The 14,629-nt window shown below is 51.4% G+C and overlaps 1 protein-coding gene across 3 annotated transcripts in view; it reads right to left on the reverse strand.

The window, feature by feature from the left end:
• LOC144890651 (uncharacterized) overlaps positions 1–14,629 on the reverse strand; it is a 71,422-nt gene that overhangs the window by 19,684 nt on the left and 37,109 nt on the right. For 2 of the 3 annotated variants that reach the window (XM_078771564.1, XM_078771561.1), the window contains 2 exons: positions 8,363–8,398; positions 8,182–8,229 (listed from right to left, as the gene is read on the reverse strand). In XM_078771564.1, coding sequence (XP_078627690.1) covers positions 8,182–8,229; positions 8,363–8,398 — 84 coding nt within the window. The remainder of the gene's footprint in view (positions 1–8,181; positions 8,230–8,362; positions 8,399–14,629) is intronic. The other variant, XM_078771562.1, reaches the window with a different exon arrangement.

Consider the following 14,629-nt stretch of genomic DNA (forward strand, 5'->3'; position numbering starts at 1 on the left):
GAGGTACAAAGCAGAGCCGGGAGTCATCCTGGGAGGTACAAAGCAGGGCCGGGAGTCATCCTGAGAGATACAAAGCAGGGCCGGGAGGTACAAAGCAGGGCCGGGAGTCATGCTAAGAGATACAATTACAAAGCAGGGCCGGGAGTCATCCTGGGAGGTACAAAGCAGGGCCGGGAGTCATCCTGGGAGGTACAAAGCAGGGCCGGGAGTCATCCTGGGAGGTACAAAGCAGGGCCGGGAGTCATCCTGGGAGGTACAAAGCAGGGCCGGGAGTCGTCCTGGGAGGTACAAAGCAGAGCCGGGAGTCATCCTGGGAGGTACAAAGCAGGGCCGGGAGTCGCCCTGGGAGGTACAAAGCAGGGCCGGGAGTCATCCTGGGAGGTACAAAGCAGGGCCGGGAGTCATGCCAAAAGGTACAAACAGGGCCGGAAGTCATAGCTTGAACCACAATACTATCAGACAATGGACACAGTTGGTGTACTTTCTGAAAACAATTTGCGTGGATTAAACACAAGAATAAATTACATAAAACTAATAATTCGGGTCAAAGGGCACAGGTTTAAAGTTCATCAACAAATTAACATGAACCGAGAAAATCAATCAATGTGCACCATCTCTCCCACACAGGAACAGATCCACGATACACCTACTCAACCCCAGTTACCTCAGTAGACCTTAAGAATTGGACAAGGAGGGACCGATTGTTAGTATACAAGTGCCTACCTACCTACAGACGGGAAGGCCTGACCATTGCTCATGCCAGGAATTTAAACCTTTTTTTTCAGTCGAAACAAGAATTGAGCGTGGACTGTGATTGTATCTCATGGGGCCATCGGGTTGTGATTCCAAATCCTGGTCGTGCAACAATATTGTACCTAGGGGTGGTCCTTATGAAGACCTTAGCCAGATGCTATGTGTGGTGGTCCAGCATCGCTCAGGATATTGAAAGGTGGGTGCAGGGTTGCAATGCCTGCCAAATGAATGCCAGGAACCCTCCTGCAGCAGCTTTGCACCCGTGGGAGTTGCCAGCTAGACAATGGCAACGGCTCCATGTGGATTATCCAGATCCTTTCCTGGGCCGGATGTTCTTGGTTGCTTCCGATGCATTTTCAAAATTTGTACAAATCCGGATAGTGGCGTCTGCTACCGCAGCAGCTTCTATTGAATGTCTGATGGACTTTTTAAAAATCCATGGTCTAATGGAACACCTGGTGTCGGACAATAGTACTCGTTTCACCGCTGCTGAATTTCGGGCCTTTTGAGCTCAATATGGAGTTTATCATTTTACTTCGGCCCCAGTCGGACCAGCTTCTAACGACCTGGCAGGAAGGATGGCACAAACCTTTAAAGAGGCAATGAAGTAGATGACCAGAGAGAGAATGACAGTCTGAGGAACAAGTTGGCCCGGTTTCAAATGAAGTAAAATGAAAAGAATGGGATGTAGTTGTGGGAGAAGAATATGAGAGATGTACGGTGATCCTAGTTACCAATTGGAGGCAGAACCTTGGAAGCACATTGATCTGGGTTGGAACACATCAAGAGATCAAGTAAGTACGTTCCATCAGAATCACGATCAGGGAGATGAGTATGAGATGCTAGAATTTGGGTGAGATTTTGAGAAGCAGAGAAATTACAAGTTTCAATGCCAGGAGGATCAGTAGTACGAGAACGTTTCTTGTGGTGAACGTTGAAGTCACCAAATGCCATGATCCGAGCTGTAGGACGCCATCAAATAGTACAGTCAACGCTGTCCGGGACGGCATCTAGCACTACACACGAAGGCCATGAAGGTAAACGATGTATAAAATACAGGTATGTTAGGAATGGAGGAGAGACAAGACAAAAAACACACAAACTAATGTGAGCTACATTCGAAGGAGTTTTCACGAGCCACAGGCAAAGGGTCTTTGACATAAATACCAAGACCATGAGATGGAGGATGATGAAGTCGATAAAAGATGTGACCAGGTATTGCAAAAGGGCTTGACCAAATTACGTGACCATACCAAGAGATGTCATTGTCCAATCTACTTTCTCACAAAGCCAGCAGACCAGGTAAATCGACATGAACATAAGAATAAACAGAAGTAAAATGAGATCGGAAACCCATTGTGGTGAAATATGTTGTAATGTCTCGAGCCGAGTGAAGAGACGATCCGCATGAGGGGCGACCTTGAGGGAGCTTATATAAACTGTGTCCATTCGGTGCACGATCGTGTGGCATTCTGTATCCCCAGCGCCGTAGACTGCTGAGATTAACAGGTGCGTAATTGCTTGCGGCAAGAAACTAGAAAGAGATGTATGCTTTGATTACCTTCTTTATGGAACTAATAATCTGCATTCTTGTGTTGTAGGAATGGGTAGAGAAATAGTTCAATAAAGCCTCATTTCTTACGAGCACTCTGAGTTTGATTCCACAACACCCCTAATCTTGGAAAAAAACGATACTAAAGTTTGAGTGTAGCGTACGAGTTGGTGGGTTGAGACGTGCAGGTATCGTGTTCTTTTTCTGTGATTGTAACGTCATATTTAGTTTGTCATGATTAACAGACCAAACATTCATCAGTCACAGTTAACTTGAAAGTCCAAAACCAGGCCATGACATTCCGCAGGGGTTCAAGGAACTCAAACGAACACATCGTAAAAATGACACTCTGATGGTCTCATTAATGCAACCGGAAGTGGGTGCAAAGACCATTGTCCATGCATGCCCATGGTAGTACAACCACTTGGACACATTACACCTGTTGATAGACCAGCCTGCCATAACATTACCAATGGGTTCGGGATCCTGTACTACCAGGCGACCATGACAGTGACCATACCAGGCGACCATGACTGTGACCATACCAGGCGACCATGGCCGTGACCATACCAGGCGACCATGGCAGTGACCATACCAGGAAACCATACCAGGCGACCATGACCGTGACCATACCAGGCGACCATGGCCGTGACCATACCAGGCGACCATCGCCGTGACCATACCAGGCGACCATGGCCGTGACCATACCAGGCGACCATGGCCGTGACCATACCAGGCGACCATGGCCATGACCATACCAGGCGACCATGGCCTTGACCCTACCACGCGATCATGACTGTGACCATACCAAGCGACCATGACTGTGACCCTACCAGGTGACCATGGCCGTGACCATACCAGGCGAACATGGCCGTGACCATTCCAGGCGACCATGGCCATGACCATTCCAGGCGACCATGGCCGTGACCGTACCAGGCGACCATGGCCGTGACCATACCAGGCGACCATGGCCTTGACCCTACCATGCAATCATGGCCTTGACCCTACCATGCAATCATGACTGTGATCATACCAGGTGACCATGACCGTGACCATACCAGGCGACCATGACGGTGACCATACCAGGCGACCATGACGGTGACATTACCAGGCGACCATGACGGTGACCCTACCAGGCAACCATGATGGTGACTCTACCAGGCAACCATGATCGTGACGCTGCCAGGCGACCGTGGCCTTGACCCTAGCAGGCGATCATGACCGTGACCATACCAGCCGACCATGACCGTGACCGTGACCATACCAGGTGACCATGACCATACCAGGCGACCATGACCGTGACCATACCAGGCGACCATGACCGTGACCATACCAAGCAACCATGACCGTAACCATACCAAGCGACCATGACCATGACCAAACCAGGCGACCATGACCGTGACCAAACCAGGCGACCATGACCGTGACCATACCAGGCGACCATGGCCGTGACCCTACCAGGCAACCATGACTGTGACCCTACCAGGCGACTAGGACAGTGACCCTACCAGGTCACCGTGACTGTGACCCTACCAGATGACCATCACCGTGACCCTTCAGAGGCAGAATTCATCAGATTCCACAGCAAGTCTCAGTCAAGGACACAATATAGCTGAGACTGAAAGGAGCAGAAAAGGGGAAGGGAAAAAAAGAAGAGGAAAAGGAGAAGAGGAAAACAGGCAGAAAAGACAGAATATAAGAACAGAAAAAGAAAATAAGATGAAGATCAGAAGGAGAAGAATAATAATAATAAGAAGAAGACAGAGGTAGATAGAGGACCGGCTAGTGGCTTTCCTGTGAATGTGGGGGTGACGCCTGTGAATGTGGGGGTGACGCCTGTGAATGTGGGGGTGACGCCTGTGAATGTGGGGGTGACGCCTGTGAATGTGGGGGTGACGCCTGTGAATGTGGGGGTGACGCCTGTGAATGTGGGGGTGACGCCTGTGAATGTGGGGGTGACGCCTGTGAATGTGGGGGTGATGCCTGTGAATGTGGGGGTGACGCCTGTGAATGTGGGGGTGATGCCTGTGAATGTGGGGGTGACGCCTGTGAATGTGGGGGTGACGCCTGTGAATGTGGGGGTGACGCCTGTGAATGTGGGGGGTGACGCCTGTGAATGTGGGGGGTGACGCCTGTGAATGTGGGGGTGACGCCTGTGAATGTGGGGGTGACGCCTGTGAATGTGGGGGTGACGCCTGTGAATGTGGGGGTGACGCCTGTGAATGTGGGGGTGACGCCTGTGAATGTGGGGGTGACGCCTGTGAATGTGGGGGTGACGCCTGTGAATGTGGGGGTGATGCCTGTGAATGTGGGGGTGACGCCTGTGAATGTGGGGGTGACGCCTGTGAATGTGGGGGTGACGCCTGTGAATGTGGGGGTGACACCTGTGAATGTGGGGGTGACGCCTGTGAATGTGGGGGTGACGCCTGTGAATGTGGGGGTGACGCCTGTGAATGTGGGGGTGACGCCTGTGAATGTGGGGGTGACGCCTGTGAATGTGGTGGTGACGCCTGTGAATGTGGGGGTGACAGCTGTGAATGTGTGTGTGACACCTGTGAATGTGGGGGTGCCAAGGGGGTGACACCTGTGAATGTGGGGGTGACACCTGTGAATGTGGGGGTGACACCTGTGAATGTGGGGGTGACACCTGTGAATGTGGGGGTGCCAAGGGGGTGACACCTGTGAATGTGGGGGTGACAGCTGTGAATGTGTGTGTGACACCTGTGAATGTGGGGGTGCCAAGGGGGTGACACCTGTGAATGTGGGGGTGACACCTGTGAATGTGGGGGTGACGTGACCAGGCGGAAAAATGAAATTTTCCCTCACCCAAGGATGAGGTTACTGTTAGTCTGCCTTCTAACAGTGACAACTGTTAGTCTGCCTTCTACCCATTGACCTGACTGGCGAGGTAGGACCTACCAGGACTCCCGCCAGTATAGCTCTCCAGGTCACAGAAGCATACCAGCCTCTCCACTATGATCAAAGTGGTAATCACAATAGGGGAGGCCCCAAAGGGCCACCTATGGGCAAGGTGTAGTACCTGTCAGCTCCCCTTACCAGGGTAACGGTCCGTAGCCTTGCGGTTTAAATGGCAAATGGCTCTGCACATCTGGTGGATGAAAGTCCAGTTGACGAAGAGGGTGACAGGCGGAAGAGGGTGAATTTCCCAACGGCAGAAGGACAGAGAGGAGTGGCGACCCCTCCTCCCCCTCCCCCCCCCCCCCCCGTCTATTCCACACACTTACATGTGTGTACCAGCCATAGAAAGGCAACATGATGGCACCGCCATCATAGCCCGATGAGACTCGACATGATTGAAAGAGATATCCCCAAAGATATAAATCTTGTGGGATCAGATCTGAGGAACGTGGAGACCACTCCACGCTGGAGCGCAGGCCAATCACTCTCTCAGCGAAGAGCTCGTCACCCAATCACTTGACTCATCTGCGGTGTTAGGTGTTGCCCCATCCTGCTGAAAGCATTGTTCTTCTCTTCTACTCATCAATGAAACCTCATTCAGCACTTTTAATGTCACGCTCAGAGTTGATGGTCACGGCATTAACATCCTCATCTTTGAACATCCTCATCTTTGAACATCCTCATCTTTGAACATCCTCATCTTTGAACATCCTCATCTCCGAAGCAGAACGGTGCTATGATGTCATGCTTGCACTTGACTGAATGTAAGGGTCTATCGTGAATCTCCTTGGGTGGTACTGTGCCACAGTGGACATTGAGTTGTTCTTTGAGTTGATAAGCAAAAGGTAAGCCTCGTAGGACGACCAAACGTCATTGAGGTAACCAGGCTCCTCTTCAATTGTCTCCACAAACTATGGAGCCATTACAAGCCTCTTGTTTTTGTCTGTGTCGAGTTTGTGTCTGACTTGTATTCAACATGGACAATGTTTCATGTTATCATGGAGAATCTGCCTGAGACTTGACACTGTCAGTCCAAGTTCTTGACTACGGAGGTGGAGCGACTTTATGGACCGTTTCCGACCGACTGTTGGACTCTCTCAATGTCCTCCGGAGTTGTCAGCAAAGGGCGTCCGTAACGACTTGGTCTCTCCGCAATCTCCGATGCTCCAGTTAAATTTTCTCTTGAATTTTCTTCGAGTTTGGACGAAGAACTGCGTTTCGATTTAGGATTCCACAAGAAACCTTTTCATTTGTCGAGGGCATCATTCCCTACAGGACCTCGACTATAATTTTACAAAACGAGAGAGAAAAAACATGAAAGACAAAGTAATGGTGAATAAAATGGAGGGTTTGGGTCTTTTGGGGGGATAACTAGTACTAGCTAAACACATCATCATTCATCATGGCAGCAGCTGCTCCAAACACACATGACCCATGTCATTTGGAAATGAGTGAGCCATGTACCCCCATTGGTCATGTATATCGATCACACTTGGCTGAGTTATTGAAGTAGCATTTCTAAGGCCTAACATTCAAATGTCTCTCATATCATCTCCCCTTCCTGTTCAGGCTGGAGTTCCCCAAGGCAGTGTTCTGGGCCCTGTGCTTTTTCTGGTCTTCATCAATGATCTCTCCGACTCTCTGGAAAATCCTCTCTATCTCTTTGCTGATGACTCCACTCTCTGTCGCTCCATTCCTCATCCCTCAGATCGGCAGTCTGCAGCCTCCTCACTCTCTGCAGACCTGGACAAAATCACAGACTGGGCAAACAAGTGGAACATGTCTTTCAATCCTGACAAATCTCACACTCTCACGATGTCTCTCCGAAAAGATCGACTGGACAACCCTCCCATCTACTTTCTCAATAATCCTCTTCAAGAAGTTCTGTCGCTCAAGCTTTTGGGTCTCACTATCTGCCATGATCTTTTCTGGGAAAACCACATTTCCAAGCTGGCCTACAAAGCCAGTCGCCGACTGGGCATCCTCCGTCGTGCCAAGTCCTTCCTTGGCACACCTGAGCTCCTCACCACATACAAGGCTTTCATCCGCAGCTCAATGGAATACTGTTCCCCCCTCTGGGCCGGTGCTCCTGCCTCACACCTAGCTCGGCTTCACGCTGTTGAAACCAAAGCTTTCGGAATCATTGGAATCTCCCGCGATGAAGCTATCTCCAAGGGCCTCTCACTCACTCACCGCAGGCAGGTTGGTGGTCTTTCTGTCTTCTACCGACTCCTCTCCGGCCTTGCTCCCCCAGCTCTCTCTGTGCTCTGTCCTCCAAATATTCCAACAGGTCTCACAAGAGGCCAAAATCAAGACTCTCTGCTCACCTTCACTCCTTCATTCCTTTTCTCACGCTTCTGGAACAAACTCCCTCACTCTCTTCAATCCCACTCCTCCCTCCAGGTCTTTAAAACAGCTGTACACCACCATCTCTTATCTTCCCCCATCCAAAACCTTGATCTTTTCTACCCCCGTTAATTCATTCCAGATCCACCTCTTTCAATCTCCGACTTTATTCCTGAAATTCCTCGTAGTGTCATTTTCTTGCTCTCTCTCTCTCTCATGCAATTTGTTTTGTACCATGTACTCCTCCCCCCACTCCCCCCCCCCCCTTCCCATGCCTCTCCTCCCAAGCCCTCTCCGTCCCACAGATCTCCCGATATCCCTGTTCTCCACTATTGTGCTTGTGTGCTTCCCTCTCCCCCACCCCTCCCTCTTCCCATGCCCATTCCCCAAGCCCTCTTCCTCCCACAGATCTCCCGATGTCCCTGCTCTCTACTGTTGTCCTTGTGTGCTTCCCTCTCTCTCCCGCATCTTGTCTCTCTTCCGTTTGTTGTTTTACATGTCCGTTTATATATTTTTGGTGTTTAACGTGCTAGCTCTTACATGAGCCTCGATCTTGTACACAAAAAAAAAAGAAAAAAAAAGTGATGTGTATCAAGACTTGGAGTACCGACCGATTCGTGGCTCTGCAGCACCTGCAAGGCCAACTTGGTGGGCACCAGCTGAAATGAGACAGAGGTATCAATGTTAAAGGATCAGAAGTTGGGCCAAAGAATGAACCTGCAGATGATAATGATCGAACAATTCGTTTGATATGATGTCTGAATCCAGTGTTCAGATGTTTGTCAGACCCACCAGCATCAGAAGTTCCATAGACATAGTCACCCTCACCTAGGTACAGATTAGGGAAACACATGAGGTACAGATTAGGGAAGCACATGAGGTACAGATTAGGGAAGCACATGAGGTACAGATTAGAGAAGCACATGAGGTACAGAATAGGGAAGCACATGAGGTACAGATTAGGGAAGCACATGAGGTACAGATTAGGGAAGGAAATGAGGTACAGAATAGGGAAGCACATGAGGTACAGATTAGGGAAGGAAATGAGGTACAGATTAAGGAAGCACATGATGTACAGAATAGGAAAGCACATGAGGTACAGATTAGGGAAGCACATGAGGTACAGATTAGGGAAGCACATGAGGTACAGATTAGAGAAGCACATGAGGTACAGAATAGGGAAGCACATGAGGTACAGATTAGGGAAGCACATGAGGTACAGATTAGGGAAGGAAATGAGGTACAGATTAGGGAAACACATGAGGTACAGATTAGGGAAGCACATGAGGTACAGATTAGAGAAGCACATGAGGTACAGATTAGAGAAGCACATGAGGTACAGAATAGGGAAGCACATGAGGTACAGATTAGGGAAGCACATGAGGTACAGATTAGTGTAGCACATGAGGTACAGAATAGGGAAGCACATGAGGTACAGATTGGGGAAGGAAATGAGGTACAGATTAAGGAAGCACATGATGTACAGATTAAGGAAGCACATGAGGTACAGATTAGGGAAGTACATGAGGTACAGATTAGGGAAGCACAAGAGGTACAGAATAGGGAAGCACATGAGGTACAGATTAAGGAAGCACATGAGGTACAGATTAGGGAAGCACATGAGGTACAGAATAGGGAAGCACATGAGGTACAGAATAGGGAAGCACATGAGGAACAGATTAGGGAAGCACAAGAGGTACAGAATAGGGAAGCACATGAGGTACAGAATAGGGAAGCACATGAGGTACAGATTAGGGAAGCACATGAGGTACAGAATCGGGAAGCACATAAGGTACAGATTAGGGAAGTACATGAGGAACAGATTAGGGAAGCACAAGAGGTACAGAATAGGGAAGCACATGAGGTACAGAATAGGGAAGCACATGAGGTACAGATTAGGGAAGCACATGAGGTACAGAATAGGGAAGCACATGAGGTACAGATTAGGGAAGCACATGAGGTACAGATTAGGGAAGCACATGAGGAACAGATTAGGGAAGCACAAGAGGTACAGAATAGGGAAGCACATGAGGTACAGAATAGGGAAGCACATGAGGTACAGATTAGGGAAGCACATGAGGTACAGAATCGGGAAGCACATGAGGTACAGATTAGGGAAGTACATGAGGAACAGATTAGGGAAGCACAAGAGGTACAGAATAGGGAAGCACATGAGGTACAGAATAGGGAAGCACATGAGGTACAGATTAGGGAAGCACATGAGGTACAGAATCGGGAAGCACATGAGGTACAGATTAGGGAAGTACATGAGGTACAGATTAGGGAAGCACATGAGGTACAGAATAGGGAAGCACATGAGGTACAGAATAGGGAAGCACATGAGGTACAGAATCGGGAAGCACATGAGGTACAGATTAAGGAAGCACATGAGGTACAGATTAGGGAAGCACGAGGTACAGAATAGGGAAGCACCTGAGGTACAGAATAGGGAAGCACATGAGGTACATGTATGTGTGTGTATGTGTGTGCGTGTGTTTGTATGTATGTATGTATGTGTGTATATGTGTGTGTATGTGTGTGTATATGTGTATATGTGTGTGTGTGTATATGTGTGTGTATATGTGTGTGTATGTGTGTGTGTGTGTGTGTATATATATATATATGTGTGTGTGTGTGTATGTGTGTGTGTGTGTGTGGTTATGTGTGTGTGTGTGTGTGTGTATATATATATATGTGTGTATATATGTGTGTATGTGTGTGTGTGTGTGTGTATGTGTGTGTGTGTGTGTGTGTGTGTGTGTGTGTGTGTGTGTGTGTGTGTGTGTGTGTGTGTGTGTGTGTGTGTGTGTGTGTGTGTGTGTGTGTGTGTGTGTGTGTGTGTGTGTGTGTGTGTGTATATATATATATATATATATACAGACTTGGCATTTAGTATGGAATTTTTTTTTTCTTGACTTGGGTTTACTTTCTTAACTCAGTATATCAATCTGGTGAGTTTCTTTTACACTTTGGTGATTTATTTGTTAAAAGAACCATGTCACTGATTGTCTGTCGCAGCAAGAAGTCAACAACAGGATTATATCACAGGTGGCGTGACAAAATGTACGGACAGGTACATTTGATGATTGGCTTCACAGTCGGGTATATAAGGGTTGTTGCGTTCTGTATTAGTGGAAAACAACTGCTGCACGTCTCCAAAAGTTATTGGTGCTTCCTCTGGAGATGGTCCGTCAACTCGACAATGCTGTTTGTCATGGAGTGGTGGATTTACGAAATTTCGGCATGAAACAGCGTGCTATTGCTCGGCAGTATGGCATCACTCAAGGTCAGGTGTCAAAGATCCTGAAACGAAATGCTCAGAGGGGTGTCCCGACTCCAATACCGAGGCCAGGACGTCCCCGCAGAACCACAAGGAGGGATGATCGCCAGCTGCACCGGTTAGTCCGCAATGGCCGTACCAAGTCAGCTAATCGGCTATGGGCTGAGTCGCAGCAACTGACAAATGTGCCTGTATCCAGAAGGCTTGTCGACCAACGACTGGTTCAAGCAGGCTATCGTGCCAGGCGTCTCCGAAGAAAGCCACGCCTGACCAGACAACACCGCCAGCGCCGATTGCAGTGGGCGAGAGAGCACCGTCAATGGCAGCCAGGACACTGGAATCACGTGATCTTCAGTGACGAGTCTAGATTTCTGGTCTATCGTCAAGATGGCCGCGTCCGAGTGCGCAGACAAGTGCATGAAGCCTACAACAAAGATTGTATCGTGCCAAGAGTCCAAGCTGGAGGTGGTGGGGTGACAGTTTGGGCTGCTTTTCATGCAGGGGGCAAAACTGACCTGGTTGTTCTGAATGGAAACCTGAACCAGTTCAAGTACAGGGCCATTCTGGAAGAAACATTGCTTCCATTTGTTTGTGCGGCCTTTCGAGGAAACTTTGTCTTCCAAGATGACAATGCACGGCCTCATCGTGCTCGCATGATCCAACACTTTCTTGCTGACCGTGGTGTAGAGCATATGGAGTGGCCTGCCATGTCCCCGGATATGAATCCGATAGAGAACTTGTGGGCAGAATTAACGCGTCAAATCGACCACTTGGACCAGCAGCCGACCTCTGTGCGTGAATTGCAGCAGGCTATTGTCACTGCATGGCAAGCGATTCCTGTCCAAACCTTGGCAAATCTCGTGAACAGCATGCCTCGACGTGTACGTGCTCTCCTGAATGCTCGTCGGGGTTACACGAAGTACTGAACTGTAATTTTAATGTCCGTAATCCCAGTCATAATTTAGCTTTTGTTTTTGTTGAAATTTTTTTTGGCTAATGTGCAAAATAAAGAGATACTTCTGGAAAACGCACAGAAGTTTAACACAGTACTGTCCGTGAATTGTGTTCGATATCAGTTTTCATCACTTTCAAGGATCAATTTATTTGCTTCGAAATATGAAATGTGGTTTTTGTTTCTTTTAAAGGTCACATGAACAAAATCTAGAATAATTTCAACATAATTCCAATGAACTTTTGGTTCGAAGTCATCTTGAAAAGTAAGTTCACCCCCACAAAAAAAATATTCCATATTAAATGCCAGGTCTGTGTGTGTATATATATATATATTATGTTGAAGGAGCTGGGGCTCCCACGTCGATCAGAAGAATGGACGCGACAAAAAGCTGGAATTCATCTGAGTTGCTTTATTGAAATCAAACACTCAGGCACTCTCAAAACCCGTTTATCGGTCAGCAATATATATCTATTAACCCAGGGGGTTTGCCCAGGCATGCCCGGGCGTCCCGACCGAGGCCTGGCAAGTTGAGCGCGGGCCTGCCCGGGCGTCCTGGACGAGCCCGGCATGGTGATCGCTCCGCGTCCTTGATAGGTGCAAGGCGATTGTGAAACCCCAGCGGCAGCCGCTACACACGTCCCCCCAGAATCGACTTGCACCGGCAGGGTCAACTTGAGGGGGGTCCTGATGACCCGGCCGAAGCGACCCCTGGCGGGTCGTGGGAGGGGGTCCGGTGAGGTGGTGGGCGGTCGAGTGGGGGGCCCCGTGGACGGGGGGCGGCCTCGCCGCGGCGGAAGGGCCACCCGTGGTGGGTGGTCGACGTCCACGTGCGCCGGCTTGAGGCGGTCCACTGCAATCCGGTCCGACCTGCCGCCGATGTCGATGACGAACGACTTGTCGTCCCGTCGCAGCACCCGGAAGGGCCCGTCGTACGGCGGCTGGAGTGGCCACCGATGTGCGTCGTGACGCACAAAAACATACTCCGCTGTGCGGAGTGCTGGGGGGACGTAGGACCGGGGTCACCGTGGTGGGATGTCGGCACGGGGGCAAACCGTCGGGCGGCCTCCTGGAGGTCCGAGCGCTGGTGAGCTGCGGACCAGGGACTGGTAGCGTCGGGCACGAATTCGCCCGGGACGCGTAGCACCTGGCCATAGACCAGCTCGGCGGTGGATGCCTGGAGGTCCTCCTTGGGGGCCGTGCGAAGGCCCAAAAGGACCCACGGCAGCCGGTCGGCCCAACCGCCGTCTTGAAGGCCGGCCATGAGCGCGGCCTTCATGGAGCGGTGGAATCGCTCGCACAACCCGTTTGCTTGGGGGTGGTAGGCCGTAGTACGGTGGAGCTTGACCCCCAGGTTGCGGGCGACCGCGCCCCACAGCTCGGAGGTGAACTGTGGTCCGCGGTCTGACGAGATGTCCGCCGGTGCGCCGAAGCGGGCGACCCAGGTGGCGATGAAAGCCTGCGCCACGTCGGCGGTGGTGGTGGAGACGAGGGGAACGGCCTCCGGCCACCTGGTGGTCCTGTCCACCATGGTGAGCAGGTGTGTGAACCCCCGTGACGGGGGGAGGGGGCCCACCAGATCCACGTTGACGTGGTCGAAACGTCGTTCGGGCACGGTGAAAGGTGCCAGCGGGGCCTGGGTGTGTCGGTGGACCTTGGCCCGTTGGCAGGCCGTGCAGGCGCTGGTCCAATCGCGGACGTCCCGACGAAGGCCGTGCCAGACGAAACGCGCCGACACCAGCTTCTGGGAAGCTTTCCGGCCCGGGTGGGAAAGGCCGTGGAGGGAGGCGAAGATGCGGCGTTGCCAGGTGACGGGCACGATGGGGCGAGGCTGGCCTTGGGAGACGTCGCAGAGCAGGACAGTGTCCGCACAGGGGATGTCGGCCAGGCGGAGGCCCGTGTCCGCCACCCGGAGGGCTTGCACCGTGGTGTCGGTGGTTTGGTCCGCCGCCATAAGCGCAAAATCCACGCCCAGGTGGACCGCGTTCGCGCTGGCCCGGGAAAGACAGTCGGCTACGGCGTTGTTTTTGCCGGCGACGTGCCGGATGTCCGTGGTAAACTCCGACACGGCGGAGAGGTGGCGCTGTTGGCGGGCCGACCATGGCTCCGTGACCTTGGCCATGGCGTAAATCAACGGCTTGTGGTCGACGAACGCCGTGAAAGGTCGGCCCTCCAGGAGGTGGCGGAAATGGCGGACGGCCAGGTGTAGACCGAGGAGCTCCCGGTCAAACGTGCTGTATTTGAGCTCGTTCGGCCGGAGCTGCCGGCTGAAAAAAGCGAGTGGCTGCCAAACCCCATTCACCCATTGCTCATGGACGGCGCCCACCGCGTAGTCGGAGGCATCCGTGGTGAGGGCGATGGGAGCGTTGAGCACCGGGTGAGCGAGCAGTGTTGCGTCGGCGAGGGCCCGCTTTGAGCTTTGGAAGGCCGCATCCATTGCTGCGGACCAGACGATGTCGTGCTTGGCCGGCTTGCCCCGGAGGGCTTCGTAGAGGGGCCGCATGAGGTGAGCAGCGCGGGGCACGAAGCGGTGATAAAAATTCACCATTCCCAGGAATTCCTGCAGGGCCTTTATGGTGCGGGGACGCGGGAACGTGGTGATGGCCTCGACCTTGGTTGGCAGCGGCACGGCCCCGTTCTTGGTGATGTGGTGGCCCAAAAAATCAACGGCCGTCGTGCCGAAGTGGCATTTGGCCGGGTTGACGATGAGGCCGTGCTCGCTGAGGCGCTCGAACAGTGTTCGGAGGTGGAGGAGGTGCTCGGCCCGGGACGTGCTGGCGACGAGGATGTCGTCCAGGTAAACGAAAAGGAACGGCAGGTCACGCAG

This window comes from Myxine glutinosa, chromosome 2 (genome assembly GCF_964187855.1).
Source record: "Myxine glutinosa chromosome 2, kmMyxGlut1.1, whole genome shotgun sequence".
Classification (NCBI taxonomy): domain Eukaryota; kingdom Metazoa; phylum Chordata; class Myxini; order Myxiniformes; family Myxinidae; genus Myxine; species Myxine glutinosa.